At 52.7% G+C, this 17,673-nt stretch overlaps 1 protein-coding gene across 7 annotated transcripts; it reads right to left on the bottom strand.

Annotated features, from left to right (window-relative positions):
• Positions 1-398: 398 nt before the first annotated feature.
• On the bottom strand, positions 399-17,334 carry AQP7 (aquaporin 7). 7 transcript variants are annotated; one of them, XM_044265518.1, is made up of 8 exons: positions 17,240-17,334; positions 16,094-16,144; positions 11,856-11,964; positions 4,243-4,366; positions 3,575-3,712; positions 3,246-3,364; positions 2,847-3,064; positions 399-2,504 (listed from the first exon to the last, which is right to left on the bottom strand). In XM_044265518.1, the coding sequence occupies exons 2-8, from the start codon at positions 16,117-16,119 to the stop codon at positions 2,234-2,236; spliced, it is 1,005 nt and encodes a 334-aa protein (XP_044121453.1). In that variant the 5' UTR covers positions 16,120-16,144; positions 17,240-17,334; the 3' UTR covers positions 399-2,233. The 7 variants fall into 7 exon arrangements, with proteins under 7 accessions (XP_044121453.1, XP_044121451.1, XP_044121454.1 ...); XM_044265516.1 differs by lacking the exon at positions 17,240-17,334 and having other exon boundaries at positions 16,094-16,256; XM_044265519.1 differs by lacking the exons at positions 4,243-4,366; positions 16,094-16,144; positions 17,240-17,334 and adding an exon at positions 13,573-13,621.
• Positions 17,335-17,673: the final 339 nt, after the last annotated feature.

Here is a 17,673-nt window from a genome sequence, read left to right as displayed (position 1 = left end):
TTTTGGCTTGTATTTCAATGATACCCCTTGGTGTCATTCTGTATGTAGTCTACTGCATTGCTGTTTATGCCTTCCACACTTTGTCCGTGTTGTTACAGGAAGCTGTCGTGCCTCAGTTTTCACCAATATATCATGTCCTGTTGTCCGTGACTATACAGCAAGGTAAGTATCTGCTCCCCTCCTGACGGACATTTGTCTTTGATTGCAGGGCCCCGTGATCACCCACCTTGCGCGCTCCTCAGTTAGGTCCGCACTCCACACCTCCCAGCCACCTCCCAGCCATGCTCCCAGGACGGTTCACTGACCCTTCTTTCACTCTCCCATGGCCCCCGTGGTATCCACACAACCATAACTTCCTCAATCGCTGTCTTCAACTCTCTTCTGATCTCCAGACCACATAAAAGGCATAATTGTTTATTGTGCACTTATTCTGTGCCAAGCACTGTTCTCAGCATAATACATATTTTATTTCATTGAACAGTCACATATACCATTCACAAATGGTAGGTAATACGCAATCCCTTTTACAAATGAGAAAACAGAAGCCCAGAGAGGTGGAATAACTTGTTCAAGATACATACCTCTTACCCCCAAGTCCCACAGGCAACTCAAACTCAACATGCCCACGATGTAACTTAATCTTCCTCTCCAAATCAGTTTGTCTCCCATGAACACTCAGGTGGCACATCTCCAGTGCCCCAGGCCCAAGCCAAACACTGAAGTCAGCCTGATCCCCACTGCATCCTTGCCCACTCCTCCCAATCTGAGCCCAAGTCCTGTGGGCTTTACCTCCTCCGTATCTGGTGAATCCCCTTTCTCCCATCTGCTGCTCCTCCTGGATTATTGCCTTTCACCGCACTCCCTCGCAAGCTCCAATCTCCCCCTTTCCCAGCAGCTTGCACACTGCAGCTCAGGCGGGCTTGCTAAATCTCATCTCACCATGTCCCCAAATCCCGAAGAAACCCCAGCCTCCTCGCCTCCATCTCCTCAAACTGCAAAGTGCAGCAACCAACCCCAGAAAGGACAACACTTGTCCTCCACTTGGCTCTGCCTCCTCCTCTGGGAAGCCATCCCTTGCCCCCGCCCCACAGCTGGATGGTGAGCCCCCTCTGAGCCCCACAGCCCCCTCTCTGCCACTTAGCTCCTTCCTCATGATTACCCATCCTCATCAGACTGTGCTCCTCGAAGGCAGAGGCTCAGCCTCATCCACTTCAACATCTCAGTGCCCAGGCAGGGCCTGCACACAGGAGGTTCTTAGGAATTGTTGAAAGGCTAAATGGACAATGACAGGAACCATGGGTGATGCTTTCTGAGTCCCAGAAAGCAGGGTAATTCCTGTTTGATCCCAGAGTGGGTGGGGATACTGGCTGCCACCACCCCCCCAGCCTCTGTGCCTGTCCCCTGAACCCCATGAAGCCATTTCCTGTCCTGCATCTTTTGGAAGAACTTCCTTCTCTGCATCTTCCTTCTGATTCCGGAAAGACTTAGTGTGGGAGAGCTCTGGCACTGGTAGCAAAAAGAGGAAACAAACCCTTCACCTACTTTCAGTCTACATTAGACCTTTTCAAGGTGGGGGGTGGTTTTTCCTCCAAAGGTAAGAACACTGATTCTTGGAAGAGAAAGATGGAAAAATCTTACTCTATTTTGTATAAAGCACATATATGTATATACACAATACTTAAACACATATAGTATATCTGTGGTATTAAAATGCCATGTGATTAAGAAAGAAAATGTCTAAAAGGCTTCTGAGGGGAGCAATAATGAAAAAAAAAAAAAAAAGGGTTGAGAAACTCTGATCTACATGCTTGGGCCTTGCTTTGTCTGGTCTAGGACTAGCCAGAACTGAGGGAGACTAGAGTCCCATCCCAGGGAAGCTCAAAGTATCCCCAGAGCTTACCTCCAGCTAACTGTTGTCCTTTCCCCAAAACCATCCCTCCCCTATCCTATGCCTCGAAGTCCACCATTCTGTGTCTGGCATCCTTTAATCTCCTGTTCTACTGAGGTCATAGGTCAGGTCTTCCCCCATTCCACCCCAGTTCCCAAAGCTGGAAGGAGTTAGAGACCCCTCAGCTCTGTGCTCCAGCCTTGGGCTACTTCATAACCCTGGAGTTCCTGGAAGAATCCAGTGGGGAAGCCCAACCACAGGAGGCACCCAGGAAGTGGGGGTGCCGCTGTGTTGGACAAGGCTTTCTTTATTGGAGTGGGGGGATAGGGTCACAAATAATCTTTCTTAGAATTGCTCTAGGAGGATGGGATCACTTAAGGGGGCGACAGTTCGGACTGTGGGAGACACAGAGACAGGGGTGAGGGGAGAGGTCGTGGCTGGGTTTGGCATGGTCTTGGGCAACACAGGTATTCTGCGGTCTTCAGACTTCATGGAGTCCTCCAATATGTGGGGCCTCCGTGTGATGGTGGAGCCAATGAAGACCAAGTAGATGATGCCACCTAAGTAGGCACCTAGGAACGGTGCCACCACCGGCACCCACCACCAGTTCTGGGCCCTGCAGGCAAGAGGCAGAGGCCTGCTGAAGGCACTGATCCCCAGCATAGTGCCCATGTCCACTCAGGCTGAGACAGAGAGTAGGGCCTGAGAGTCGAGGAGTGACCCCCGTTCTAGCCTTAGAGTTGCCCCTGAGCCTGTCCTGGGGCAGGACTGACATTCAGTCTAAGAGCAGGATCTGCGTTGGTGCTCATCTGGGGGAAATGGGGTCCCACACCTGTCTCCCCAGGCCACCCGGGAGCTGGGCAGGACTCTCCCGAGCTGCTCCTCACATCTCCCCCACCCCCCTGCATGCAGGGTGCCCACAAGAAACTGTGAAGGAGTGGACTGGGCAGGGCAGTACCTGAAGACCTGTATACCCCAGCCAGCAATGTAAGTGAAGAAGCGGGGGGGCAGGTCCCGGGATGGGTTCATGGCGTATCCTGTATTCATGCCCAGGGATATGCCAATGACAACAACGAGGATGCCGATCACCAGGGCCTGTGTCCCTTGCAGCGCTGGGTTGTTCTCCTTGTCCGTGATGGCGAAGAGACATAGCTGGAGCAACCCTGTCACCAGCACCTGGGGAACAGACACCGTGGGAGCCCCCCAGGGCCCTTAGCCAAACCACAGAGCTTCAGCAGTGCCCCCACCCCCAACCCACGAGCAGAGAGCCCAACCAGAGTTCTTGTCCTTTCTCCTGTGAGGGCTGCCTGCTAGGTGCGGGCGGCTGGAGGAGGGGAATCCACACGGGGCCACTGACCTCATCCAGGAAGCCCCTCCACAGTGTTGAGTGGTCAGGAAGGTAGGTGGCAAAAATGCTAGCGGTGGCTTTGGGGCCAGTCACTGTCAGACGTCCGCCCGAAAATTCGATAATGGCTGCTGTGGAGACACAGACTGAGTGTGAACCTGCCACCAGCTAAACCCCACTGGAGTCCCAGGATTAAGGCTGTAGGATCCAGGGGTGGGGAGCACCTCCAAGGCTTTCTCTCCCAGATGTTTTCACAGACGAGGACACTGGGGTTGGATCTGCCCATGTTTCAGAGGATGAGGCTGAGGCCAGAGATGGACAACCCAGGGCAGGACACTCACGGTAGAAGAGGCAGTAGATGGTGGCAGCAGCCAGGAAGGAACCCAGAAACTGACCCAGGACGTACACAGGAAACTTCTTCCATGACATGCGGCCCAGTGCACAGTTGGTGAAGGTCAAGGCTGCATTCATGTGGGCCCCTGCGGGGAGGGGCAGAAGTGTCAGAGGTGTGAGAACAGAGACAAACAAAAATAACGCACAATATGAGAGCAGGGCGCCTGGGTGGCTCAGTCGGTGAAGCGTCTGCTTTTGCTCAGGTCATGATCCTGGGGTCCTGGGATTGAGCCCTGCATCAGGCTCCCTGCTTAGCCTAATAATAATAATAACAGCTAGTATCTATGGAGTGGATTCATTTAATCCTCACAAAGACCCCACGAGGCAAGGACTACCATCCCCATCTCACCATTAAGGAAAGTGAGAGACAGAAGTTAAATAACTTGGCTAAGTTGACCCAGCTAGTAAAAATGTGGGGCCTGGGGATGCTTATGAAGATTCTAGATTCTGGGCAGAGAGGGTCAGAAGAAAGGGGTTCAGAGTGTTCTCCCTCCCCCCAGGCCAGTGAGTATTGGGTTTGGGTGGACTTAGAGAAGAGGCTGCCTGAGGGTAGGCAGGAAGAGCCTGCAGGGGACACCTGGCCTTGCTGATGAGATGGGGCCCCGGCATCACTCACCAGAGATGTTCCCTGCCATGTGCACTCCCATGGTGACTCCGAAGCCAAAACCCAAGTTGACACCGAGGAAGCTCCCAAATTTACCTCCTAGAACCATATGGGCCACAGAGCCAAGGCCAAACACCTGCAAGGGAGGGCCTCTGAGGGGATCACCTGCACAGAAGCCCCAACCTCACAGGAGGGCTTGGGCTCAGATTGGGCTCACCCCTATGCCCCAGGCCACCACATATTGCTGCTGGAGACCCACTGTCATGCCCTCTTCCTCCAGAAATTTTCCTCCTTGACTTTCCTTTACAATGTGACCAGCGAGAGCTGAGTGGGGCTGTACAAGGAGCTGGGAGGAAAGTGGCAATGTGAGGGGCTCTTAAGGACACATCCAGGCCCCTAGACCCCAAGCCCACCTGATGTTCAGGGTAGGGGTAGGGCTTCAAGGAGGGCATGGCCGGTGTGGATTGAACCCCTCAGAGTATCTTATACTTCAACCTAACCTGCAGGAAGTTTCTTCAAGGGATCTTCAAACTTCTGGCCTGGATTCTGCCAGAACCCCAGCCCCTACACACATAGTGGCCCCGGGAGCCCAGTGAGGTTCTACCTCCTTTGCCTTCAGCAACATTTCCAATGCCCTTGGGTGTCATTTCTGAACTTCTTGCCCTTGCCCATCGTTAACTGTTGGATCACCTCAGAAAATAAACCCTACTGACCCCCTTCACAGGGAGATTAGAGGCCTGGAGCTAGGCCCTCACTTAACCTCCTGCAGCTCCCACTGGAATCTATATCCGCCTTCCCCTTTAGCTCTGGTCCTGTGCCCAGCTTCTCTATCCCTCTCCAGTCACTTCCCTCTTGCCTGTATCTTCTACCCTCCCCTTGACAGCTCCCAGAGGCTCGGGTCTCTTCCTTCCTGCCATGGACCCCTGGACACCCCCTCCCTGTGTGATCCAGGATCTAGGAAAGACACACTGGCTGGCTCCTTGATCCCTTCCTTAAAGCTCTCCCTCTCCAATCTGGCTCCGGCTTCCACATGTCACAGACACCAAAAGTCTCCCCAAGGGCTCCAGTCTCCTGATTTCCTCATGATCTCTTCGGACATTGTCTTACTTGATTTTGCTAACTTTGACCTTCTTAACCACTTTGGGCTTCTGGAAAGTCCCTCTTTGGCCTCCATGACATCTCTGTCTCCCCTGGTTTTCTCTTACCTCCGCAGCCTCCCTCTCTGCAGTTCCTTCCCACATTCTTCTTCCTTCATCTGCCTCATGAATATGGATGACTCCAGAGCTCCATCCTTGACCCCTTTCATGTCTGTCTCCGGTCACTCTTCCTGGGCCTTCTTACCACGTCTATGGCTTCAGATATGCCTGATGCACTAAAATGCCCAAAACCTCCACCTAGGAGCTAAATCCCTATCTTCAAATACCTGCTGGGAGCCTGGGTTTTTCAAAGGCATCTATGGGTTTTTCAAAGGTTCTATGTTGAAAGCTCACCATCTCCCAGAAAATGTGATCCTCATCCTATGTTCCCCATCCCAGTCGGCCAAGCCAGAAACTTAGAAGTCACAAGTGAGAGCTTCCTCCCCCTCATCCCCCATACCAGTCAGCTCTGCCTTCATTCTATCCAGATCTCACCCAGCCTCCTCCTTGCAGCCAGAGTGACCTTTCTAGCAGAAAAATTTGATCGTGTCTGCCCTTGTTCAAACATTTACTGGCTCCCCTCCATTTCTAGGATAAAGTCCAAATTCAGTAGGGCACCATTTAAGACCCTGTATAATTTTATCCCTTCTGCCTCTCAGTTTCCTATCTGCTCCAGTGTTCTCCACGTTCAGCAACAGTATTACTACTAAACCATAATCATCGCTTATTGATCACTTACTGTGTGTGAGACACTTGTAAGCAAGTTGTATCTATCACCTCCTTTAACCCTCACACCACACCAGCTTGTGTGTTAGGTGCTCTTATTCTCCCCATTTGACAGATTGTTAACCAAGTCCTAGAGAAGTTGAGCAGCTTGTCCAAAGCACACAACCTGCACGGGGTGAGCCAGGATTCGAATCTAGGCAGTCGGCTGCGCCAAACAGCCTCACACCAAACAACCACACTGCTCCCTGCGTGCCTTGTTTTTGAATGATTCTGTGGTTTTGCATGTGCTGTTCCCGCTGTCTGGAGTTCCAGATGCCAGATTCTGAAAACTCGTTACTCTAAAACCACACCTGGAAAGCACCTCCTTTGAAAATTCCCTGTGCTTTCGATACGCTGTCTCTGAGGGACCTATAGATATCAAGGTTGCTGGAAATGGAAGTCTAGATTCATCCTCCAATATGATGGCCACTAGCTACACGCAGCTTGTAAGTACTTGAAATGTGGCCAGTCCAAATTGAGACCCATGCTAAGTGTAAATAAAGTACATGCCAGATTTCAAAGACTTAGTAGGAGAAAGAGAATGTAGAATATCTTATTAATAATTTTATATTGATTGCATGTTGAACTGGTAATAATATTTTGGCTATATGGATTAAATGCAATAATGTTTTGAATTAATTTCACCTGTTGCTTTTTACCTCTTTAATGTGGGGACTAGAAAAATTTTAATGACAATTCGAATTTAATTACAATTCGAAAAAGAAAGCCTAGAGAATTGTGGACATGGGAGCTCTAGCTGAGCCTTCAGGGAGGATGAAGGTAAGAGGGTGGTTGACTGTGGGCTGCCCCATGTAGGTTGGCGTCAGAAACCCCAGATGGAGCAGGTGTTGAAATGGGAGAGGATCAAAGGGAGAATGTGCCCTGGACACGAGAGAGCAGCAGAGTTTCCCAGGAGGGTGTGGTCCCCAAGGCCACATGCAGCCTCCAGGTCAAGGGCATGAAGGCCTGAAAAGCATCCCTCTGGATGTGACAATCTGGCGGTCCTTCGTAATGTGCTCAGCACGGCATCATCAGGCCATGGGAACAGAAACCGGGTCCCAGAAATTGAGAGGTAATTAGGTGGTGAAGAAGAGCTGAAGGGTACCAGTGCAGCCATCTCTTTGAGAACCTGCCTGAGGAGGGAGGGAGGGAGAGCATGATCACTGAAGGGGCTCACGGGGGAAGGGAGGAATGTTTTGTGTTGTGCCGGTTTAAGTAGAGAGACTTCAGCGTGGCAAGGCTGGGAGAAGGAGAGGCTCTGCCTCAGGATGGAACAAAGTACCTGAGTGGACTGGGGGCTGGGACTCGTACCGGAGTGGGGGGTCCTCCATGAAGGAGGAACCCTGCCCTCGCCAAGGAGGGGATATGTGGATGTGCAGGTAAGTGGAGCCTGGCGCTGCAGGGACAGGTGGGTGAGGAGCCAGACGCAGGAAGCCTGCCTGATGGTCTTCTCTGTCAAGCTAGCAATCCAGCCATTTGCTGATTTAAAAAAGGCGGGGTGGGCAGAGTACAGAGCAGCTCTGGGAAAACCTGAGAATAAGTGGAATTGCCTGCATAGGGTAGGGGAGAGAGAGTTGAGCAGGGCCACGTAGGTCCCCCAAGGGCTCTAGGACAGGTGCAGGGGAGCCCAGACACAGGAAAACTTAGGCCAAGGGTAGGATGAGGCAGGAGAGGACAAGAACAGATGGGGCTGGGCGTAGGGTGTGCGGAGGCTGGAGCACACATGGAGGGTCTGAAGACCGAGGGTCCACATTTCCAAGCAGGAGGGCAAAACCATTTGCTAAAAATAATGAATGAGTCACTAAACCCCACATGATCTCCTGTGTCAAGGTTGCCAACTGGCAGCCCATGGGCCAGTGTATCCAGAACAAAGGTTTTGTTTGGGTACCTTGGTTTTTTTTTGTTTTTTTTTAATATTTTATTTATTTATTTGACAGACAGAGATCACAAGTAGGCAGAGAGAGAGAGAGAGAGAGAGAGGGAAGCAGGCTCCCTGCTGAGCAGAGAGCCCGATGTGGGACTCGATCCCAGGACCCTGAGATCATGACCTGAGCTGAAGGCAGTGGCTCAACCCACTGAGCCACCCAGGCACCCTGGGTACCTTGGTTTTGACCACCAGAAGTTTCAGGCTCTCTTGAAAAATCAATAGCCTGGGCAACGCTGGCCTGCGTCCTGCCCTGTGTGGCGACAGTCTGCTGGGCTAGTGGCAGAGATGCCTTTGCGCAGGCCGGCACTCCGCCGCTTGCCACAGTCCCCACCATTCCGACTTCACTGTCTGGTCCCCAGGCGTGTACATTGGCAACTCCTCCCTCTCTGGTTCCTGTCGACAACTGCTTTTCCAGGGCCCTAATGGCCCAGCTCCTCCTCTCCGTGGTGAGGAGGTCTTCTCTGTCTTCTCTGTCAAGCTAGCAATGTCAAGCCCAGCCCATTCCAGTCCTCATCGCCACAAGGCCAGTCCTGAGCACAGCACTCTGGGAGGCTCCGGAAGAACAGTCCACTTCCCTCATCCTGGCTGCAGTAAATGCGGCCCAAGGTCACACCAGTTTTTCTGGCAAAACCTTTGCCCTGATGACTCATTGAGCTTCCTATAACCGAAAAAGCCCCCACTTCTCGGCACAGGCCCAACAACTGCAAACAACAACACAATGTCCTATATGAGCTTAAACCTCAGAGTTCTTTTGTGTTATTTCCCTTCCATCCTCACAGCAGATCTGCCTGGCAAATGTTTCTGCTCCTGTACTACAGATGGGGAAATTGAGGCCCAGAGACTACCAAAAGCCTGAAAGTAAGGGCCTTGCCTCCGCTGGGGGAGAATAAACAAGCCAGAGTGTTATAAATCCTGCCACAGTTAAGCTAAGGGACAGAGAGTATAGAAACTAAGGGTCAAGGCTGTGATATTAGATTGGACTGGATTTGATCTTAACTTAAAATGTGACGTTGGGGCGCCTGGGTGGCTCAGTGGGTTAAGCCGCTGCCTTCGGCTCAGGTCATGATCTCAGGGTCCTGGAATCGAGTCCCGCATCGGGCTCTCTGCTCAGCAGGGAGCCTGCTTCCCTCTCTCTCTCTCTGCCTGCCTCTCCGTCTACTTGTGATTTCTCTCTGTCAAATAAATAAATAAATAATCTTTTTTAAAAAATGTGACATTGGACAAGTAACTTAGTCTCACGAAGTCTCAGTTTCCCCACCTGTGGAATGGGGATAATAATAGAACCTCCCTCGTAGGAAGAGCACAACGCTTTGTTGTGAGGATTTGAGAAGATACTATATGTAAGGGGCTTGGCATCATCGCGCCTGGCATACAGCTCAATAATAATCTCAAAAAAAGGAAGCGAAATAGGGACATGGGAAGGCATCAGTGCATGTAAGTGGTGCCGGCTTCCCCTAAGAGCTCTCTGAGGAGGTACCCTCTCACCTCCATGGTTCCAAGGTTTAACAGCCCTCACGAGGCTGGAATGTCTTGTCATAAATGAATGACTTTGCCCTGGATTAAGGCTGGACCCCATCCAGTTACTGTCCTCACTGCTCAGGAGTCAAAACAGGAAGGCAAGTAATGGGGAAAGGGAAAAGCACAGGAGGCAGGGAGGGGAGGGCAGTCGAGAGCCCGTGTCACGACAGAGACCAGCACATATGTCCTGCATGTGTACTGGGTGTCTGCCAGCTTGATGTTAGTGTCACGTTTACTGACGAGGAAGCTGAAGTTCTAAAGAGTCAAGACACTTGCAAAAGATCACACATTGGGGCACCTGGGTGGCTCAGTGGTTAAGCCGCTGCCTTCGGCTCAGGTCATGATCTCAGGGTCCTGGGATCGAGCCCCGAATCGGGCTCTCTGCTCAGCGGGGAGCCTGCTTCCTCCTCTCTCTCTCTGCCTGCCTCTCTGCCTACTTGTGGTCTCTGTCTGTCAAATAAATAAATAAATAATCTTAAAAAAAAAAGATCACACATTGAGAAGACAGCAGGACTCAAACAGCTCCACAGCCCATGAAGGTCCGATTCAACAACATGCTTAATAACTGACAGGACAGGGGCGCCTGGATGGCTTAGACAGTTGAGCGTCCGACTCTTGCTTTCAGCTCAGATCATGATCTCAGGGTCATGGTGTCAAGCCCCGCATCAGGCTCCAGCTCAGGGGTGGAGTCTGCCTGAGAGATTTTCTCTCTCCGTCCCCCTCTGCCCCTGCACCCTGCTCATGCGCTCGCGCTCTCTCTCTCTCTCTCTCTCTCAAATAAACAAAGAAATACATAAGATCTTTAAAAAATTAAAAAAAAAAAAACAAAAAAAAAAAAAACGAGAAGACAGACTCAGCCGTGGAGAGACCGGCTCAGGTCCAGCTGGTGACTCAGTGGCAGAATCAGGATTCTGAGGTCCAGTGTCTCCTACACTTAGTGTCTCCCACACTGTGGCTCAATGCACACTCACACACACATACAACCGGTAATACCTCCTCCTGTGCACACACATAACCACATGCACTCAGGCGCTCTCATACACTCTCACCCCCACTTCCATGTGGGCTTTCCTTCCCAGAGCTGCCCCTTCTTTTCATGGACTTGGGGCCTCCATGAGATTCAGACAGGGATGGCTACAGCTTCAGGGCAGAGGCGGACTGCTGTAGGTGGAGAGAGGGGGCTTTCTAAGAAACCTCACATCCCACCTGCAGTCTGGTTTCTGCCCCATCAGCCAGTAAAAGAGCCCTTGTCTAGGTCCCCGGTGACCTCCATGTTGCTAATCCCTATAGACCCTTGCCAGCAGCCACTTTCTCTGGCCTGTCTGCAGCCCCCCACTGCTGACCACGCCCTCCCTGTGGACCCTCCTTTCTATAACAGCCCCCCCTTCTCCTCCCACTTTTCTGGCCACTCCTCTTTAGGGTTCTGTCCTCAACTTATTTTTCTCTTTCTGTGCACTCTCACCGGACACTTTTATAACCACCATCCATATTCTGATGAGCTCTAACGCCTTACTTGCAGTCCAGGTCCCTCTCTTGAGCTCCCAGACCTCTATATCCAAGCTCCCAGACGTCTCCACTGGCACCTCACCTGAGCACACCCAAACTGACCTTGCTTCTCACCCTGAAGTGGGCCCTGGGCTCCAGCGTGGCCTCCTCAGCACTTACCCTCATCTGCTGCTTGCAAAGTCTTGGTTCCTCCACAGCTCCCTCAACTGTGTGCTTTCTCCTCCATCCCTGGACCAGTCATCACCCTCTCTCTCTATCCTAGGTCAACAGCCTCCTAACTGCTTCTCCTCCCATCAGTTCTGCCAGCTCTGCTAAGGCTCACACTGCATCCCAGACACCTTCTAAAATCCAAATGTGAACACATCACTCCCCAGCTTGAAAACCTTCCGCACCTCTTCATGGCTCTCAGGATTTTCAAAGCGTGGTGCTCAATGACACTTCTCTCTAATCTCTGTACTCTTATTTCCCTTCTCTCCAGTTCCAACCATGCCCCCTGACACCTGCACCCCAGCCCATGGTTTTGTTCTTTCCCCACATACTATGATCTCTTTCTTTCCCAAAAAGACGGCCAGGAAAAGAGAGCTCTCTCTTTACTTTCTTAGGCTTCCCCTTCAGGAGCCCAGCTCCAAGGCTGGAGAAGGGATAATGTGACCCAGGGGTCAGTAGTGGGGAGGGGGTCATGGATTGCTTTCACCGAGCCCCACCCTCCTGAGGTCCTGAGGTTCCTTTCCCTCCCTCAGAACCCACCCACCCCATGCCACCTACCCACTCACCATCATGACATACGTGCTCATGAACTCGGCCAGGAACTCTCGCACCATCTCCTTCTGCATGATTGCTTGCATCCTTGTGATTACTGTAGGCGATGACACCATCTTGGAGCTGCGGGTGGACATGGAGCAGCAGCCGGAGCCCATGGGCAGGAAAGAGACTCGAGTGTACTTGCTGCCATGGGCCCTTTAGGTCATGGCTGAGTTAATGGGTAACCCAGAGGTTACCCACACACACCTCCTCTTGCCCAGGGCAGCTGGTAGAGCTGGGATGAGAGACGACTGAGAGGCACAGGAGTGTGGAGAGGGACTGGTGCCAGATGGCCAGGCTAGGTCCCTTCTTTCTGGAGGGGACTGGACCAGCGGGAAGGGCGCACGAAAGAGGTCATTCTGCAGAGAAGGTAATGGGGAGCCGAAAAGTGCCATCTGCGGTGCCAGTGAGTCCCAGAGGAGAAGCAGATCGGAGAGGGCAGGCAGAAGAGGGGGCTCAGCTGCCTGTCAGTCTGCCTGCCTGCCTGTCTGCAGGAGCCAAAGCTTTGAGAACACAGGCCAGGTGTCAGGCAGGACCTGTTAATAGCAAGGCACTTTGCAAACACAGGGTGTGGCAGAGTCCGCTCAGGGCTCCTTAAACACGGAGGCCTGAAACTTGCATCAGGTTCTGCCAGAGGGGAAAGTATCTGCGAAGTACAGCAGGCTCGGTAACCAGGTTGACACAAACAGACTTCTGTGCGCGAATGAAGGAATGAACAAATGAGAGAGGGGGGGAGGCAAGGAGGGAGTGGGTCTTCTCCTCTGTTGTATGCTCACCTGCCCAGCACAGGGCCAAATACAGAGTAGGTGTGCAATAGATATTGTCCACTGAATAAAAACTGGGGAATTTATCTGTTGTACTCTCCACTAGATCCCCAGAATTTCCTACAGGGCCTGGCACATGGTATATGCTTGACAAATATTTAATAAATGCATGGTTGGATGAAGAGATAGACCAAAAAATGAGTTACGGGTCCCATCATCTGTTGGGGGTGGGGTAGAGAGTTCTGGTTTGGGGAAGGAGAGGAGGTCTGGAGGCTAAAGAGGAGGAGGAGGGCTACAGAGCCCTCTAAGTGTGGCCTTAGTGCTTGTCAGACTGGTGACGCGGCTCCTAATGAATGCCTGAAGCTGACCCCAGCCCCTCAACTGCCTCTTCCTCCTGGGATAGCAACATCACCCCCACCACACCCCAGGCTTCCTGAGATTTCCCCAGCCCTACAGCAGCACAGAATTAGTAAAGGGAGTAAGAATCGTAAATCAGGCATGAATAAAACACCTTCCATTTTCCTGGCTGAGACCCTGTGTTTAATCTCACCCACCCGGGTCCTTGCTCTGTCCTCATCCCAGGAAAACAAACCAAGGGCTGAGCATATGGAGGGGTATATAGAGTCAAGGGACAATTTACCAATGTCCATCCAACTCCAGCTGCCATGCAGCATCATGGTGGGGCACGGGAGGTGGGGGGTCTCTTTGCCCCTATTACCAGCTTCTCAGCCCTGAAGAAGGGTCTGTGAGTAGCTTGAGGCAGGTAGGTACCCAAGATGGTCCTGGGAAAGTACCACAGAAATAGTGGAGGGGGTGTACAGAGCAGGAACCCAAGGACACCAAGAGAACTTTCCAACCGTGGCCCCTTCCTCCTCACCACACAGCAGGTGAGGCACAGTAAGCAACAAATCAACCAGCCACTCACCCAGAGACTTCTCAAACGCCTACTACAATCAAGCACTGTCATAGGAAACATTGTCAGGACCTCTGCTCTCAGGAAGAAAAACTCTCAAGAAGAAAAACAATGAAGTAATCACTATAAAGCGTGAGGAGTGTTGCCACAGGCGAAAGGTGGGCTTCACTGGATTGCAGGGAGGAGGGGCGTGGGAGGGTCACCCAGAGAAGAGGAAACGGGCTGAGAATGGAAGGCTGGCCAGATGAAGGAGCATCCTGGGAGGCAGGGGAAATTGGGCCTTGGAATGGCATGGCAGAGGCTTGCCGCTAAGACAGCGTGTAGACGGACTCCCCAAGGATGGGCTGGCGAGAGAGAGAGAGAGAGAGAGAGAGAAAGTAGCGTGAGGTGGGCAGAGAGGGCACAAGCCCAGACGACAGAAAGCCTCAGGGCCAGAAGACAGTCAAAATGACACATTTCGTGTTTGGCTGAAGAGGGAAATGGAGAGGGAGGGGCTAGTGATGTCCTCAGGTTCGGGCAGAACAGCAGAATGACTAGCGAGCAGAGGAGATAAGCTGCAGGCTTAGGCAGGCATGAGGAGTCCCTCCGGCTGTGTGGAGTTTGAAGAGCCTCCTGGACATCTAGGAGGAGATGGCCAGTAATGTGGAGGCAGCTGGTAGTGTCTTATTTACAGACACACGTCCGGAGATCACAGGTGGTCATTTGATCCTTGGGCAGAGATGAGATAGCTCAAGGAAAGGGTGCAGAATGAGAAGAACCGGCCTACAAGCCAAGAAGGTAACGGCCAACCTGATAATTATCAAAGTACCTGCCTACGAAGGAGCTAAATAGCTAATAACTCACCAACCAACCCTTCAACTAACTACTTATCTAGCAACTTGGCCAGCTAACGGAGTCTCCTATTCCCCAGCTCATTGAATGACCTAATCAACCAGCCACCTGTAAGCCAGCCGGGCCCCAGCGGTCCGTGTACAAACTGAGTCTCCACCCTTGGATCACTCATCTAGTGGGTCCGATGGTTAACGGCAGCGCCATCCGAGCCGAGAAGCCAGGGGTGGGAGGTGAGGCCTGCAGAGACTTCTGAAGAGTGTGGGCAGGTGGTGGCCTAACGTGCCTCGAGGGGGAAAGAATGGTGGGAGTGAGCACAGTCTAGATATTTTAGGAGATGTGACCTAATAAAAGGCATGGGGAGACAGAAGTGTCAAGGGCAGGGTCTTGACTGCTGGCTTGAGCAGTGGAGAAAGGGATCCTGGGCTGAGCTGAGGTCACAGGAAGAGGAGTGGGCTTGGGGTATGGAGGCTGTTTTCTTTTTTTTTTTTTTTAATTTATTTATTTATTTATTTATTTGACAGATATCACAAGTAGGCAAAGAGACAGGCAGAGAGAGAGGAAGGGAAGCAGGCTCCCTGCTGAGCAGAGAGCCCGATGCGGGACTCGATCCCAGGACCCTGAGATCATGACCTGAGCTGAAGGCAGGGGCTTAACCCACTGAGCCACCCAGGCGCCCTGGAGGCTGTTTTCAACTGGGATGCCAGTGGATCTTTGGAAACGGTGTCTAAGGCCCCAGAGAGAGTCCAGCACAAAGGGGAACCATTCATTCTGTCTGTCCAGGAGTGCACAGACAAAACTCTCTGCTCACACAGAACCGGCAGGCAGCGATGAAATGTAATAAGCAAGTGCATTAGCTTACTATGGGGGTTAGGCGGTTAAGCGACTGCCTTCGGCTCAAGTGGTGAATCCCACATTCAGTGTCAGTGTCGGTGCTCTGCTGAGAGCCCGCCTCTCCCTCTCCCTCTGCCCCTCCCACCATTCCACTTGTGCTCTCTGTCCCTCTCTCCTAAATAAATTTTTAAAAAATATTAGAAAGAAAAGAAGGAAGGAAGGAGGGAAGGAGGAAGGAAAGAAGGAAGGAAGAAGGTAGTACGGCCTATGGAGAAAAATAGAGCAAGGAAATGGGGTGGGGTATGATTTTAAGTAGAGCAGTTGGGGAAAGCCTCATTGAGAAGGTGACAGACAGGAGGAGGTGAGGGAAGAGCACTGCAGGCAGAGGGGGAAATCACTGAAGGATTCTGAGCATATCTGAGGGAAAGGAAAGGAGGTCAGTGTGACTGGAGTGGGAGACAGCAGGGACAGCGTGGGGGAAGGTCAGAGAGGAAACCAGGACTAGAAGGGCAGGCCCTGGGCCGTTGCAAGGACCTTGGCTTTTATTGTACCCCACAGAGACTTGAGCCCGTGAGGGTGAGAAGCGGTGAGTTCAGTTCTGTTGAGCACCACCTACAGAAAGGCAGCTGGAACCCACTCACCAACTCCTTGGCCCTCACCCAGTTCTTTCTCAGCCTTCTGTCACCCCAGGGCCCAGCCTAGGGCCCAGGAGGGAGAGGCCCTTCTTCTAAGCCTCCTGACCCAGCCGGGAATGGGAAGGAGAGGAGTTGGGGAGGGTCAGCTGCCATGAGGGAGAGGCAGAGAGTAGGGGTGTGCAGGTGGGTGGGGGGTGAGAGGCTGGAGGAGGAAAACGAGTGAGTAGGGTACTTACCGCCTCTTCTTGTCTCTTTGAGCCATGTTCCGTCTTTGAGATTTTTAGATGCTGCAGACCCAAAGAGAGGTCATTAGGGCTAGGGGGCACAGCATTCGGCCCCACATTCTCATCAGACCTCAGCCTCCCAGCGGGGAAGACAGAGGGACAGGTCCTGCCAGTTCCAATCTCTCAACCAGCCAAGCTGGCATGGAGGGGTGTGGCTGTGCTTCAGCCAATGGGGAAAGGCCCTGGAGTCCCACCCCCTCACCCTTGCGGGCCTCGGGACCCCTGGCCCAGGCCCTTCACAGGTCCTCCTGATTTCCCCAGGTTGCCAGCTTGGACAGTGGAGATGCCCACAGCCTCCCCTCAGTGGTGCCACCCTCACATATCTGGGTATTACTGCCTTGAGTCTAACCTCAAGCCCTCTTGCTGCTGACTTAAATTCTGATTTTCCAGGGCCTTTTCCTCGAGTACACACATGCACTCACAAGTGAAGTCTTGAGAATTCATTTAGTCCATAGTGCCACCTCAGAACAAAGTCCACCCTCTTACCTTTCCTGAAAATTCCCCAGCGTATTCCCATTGTCCACACAAATGACCACACAGAAGTAACCCTTGAGTTTCCCCATTCTGTAAGTCCCCTGGTTCTCTAGCCGGATTCCCCGTAGCTGCGGCACAGAGGTCACATCCCTGGTCCTGACTGCAGGACCCTGCAACCCCCAGCCCCAGCTCCTCAGGAGGGAACTCCCAGGGGAGAAACCACTCCAGCTAAGTCAGCAATTGAATCATCTCTCTGATCTGCATGCCTTCGGCTTTGGTCCAGGGTCTGGTCTGCCTGCTCTCCTCCTTCCTTGGCCAGCGCTCTCCTGACACCCCAGCCCTACACAGCCTCCTGGCCTCTGCGGCACTGCTATTCCTCCCAATAGTCAAATTCCAGGTAAGGAAACTAGAGCCCAGAGAGAGCGTGGGACATGCCTGTGTCACACAGCAACTCAGGACTAAACCAAAACCAACATCTTGGCCTTTAACTCCCAGCTGGAGTTCCTTCCCCAGCTAGTCCCATGGTCCTCTCTCCCCCCAACCATAGGTCCCCCAGGACGTAGCACTGAGGCTCGAGCCGAAGGGGAGGCCCCCTGTTCCAGCCCTGCCTGGAACCCAACTCACTCTACTGAAAGGCCTTATGTTCCTCAGTATCCACCCTGGCGGCTTCTCAGTTACAGGAGGTCTTGGTCTTGCTCCTCCATGACTGGCCCGGGCTCTGGCTGCACCCCCGGCTGGGACTCCACTGTCCCTGTGTCCCCAGTCTAGAGCCCGCCTCTCGGCCCCCCCTTGGGGTGGCCCCACGCGCTGCCTCGCTCTGCTCCTCCAGGGGAGAGGTCAGTGGGGCAGGGGTTTGGCCCGTGCCACTTGGGTCAAGTCCAGACACACTGCCTAAAATAGCATCCCCTCTCCTGCCCGCGGCGCCACGGAGACCAGGTTCTGAGGCAGCCCTTGTGAGGTCAGAGGTAGAGCTCAGGATGGGTCCCAGAGGAAGGGCCTGTCCTCCAAGCCAGGTGTCCACCCCAAAGCCAGAGCAAGTCCTCCCAGGGCCCCAGACC

The sequence above is a fragment of the Neovison vison genome, chromosome 9, assembly GCF_020171115.1.
Source record: "Neovison vison isolate M4711 chromosome 9, ASM_NN_V1, whole genome shotgun sequence".
Taxonomy (NCBI): domain Eukaryota; kingdom Metazoa; phylum Chordata; class Mammalia; order Carnivora; family Mustelidae; genus Neogale; species Neogale vison.
Note: the sequence above shows the minus strand (reverse complement) of the source record. Positions and strands in the feature narration are given on the sequence as shown.

Bases quoted from the DNA above. Each gene is read 5' to 3' on its own strand.
- AQP7 (XM_044265514.1), bottom strand. From the start codon at position 11,999: ATGGGCTCCGGCTGCTGCTCCATGTCCACCCGCAGCTCCAAGATGGTG. The intron at 3,365-3,574 runs GTGAGTGTCCTG...GTGTCTCCACAG, and splicing joins CATCTACTGCCTCTTCTACC to CAGCCATTATCGAATTTTCG. The intron at 2,505-2,846 runs GTACTGCCCTGC...TCTTGCCTGCAG, and splicing joins TGGGGTATACAGGTCTTCAG to GGCCCAGAACTGGTGGTGGG.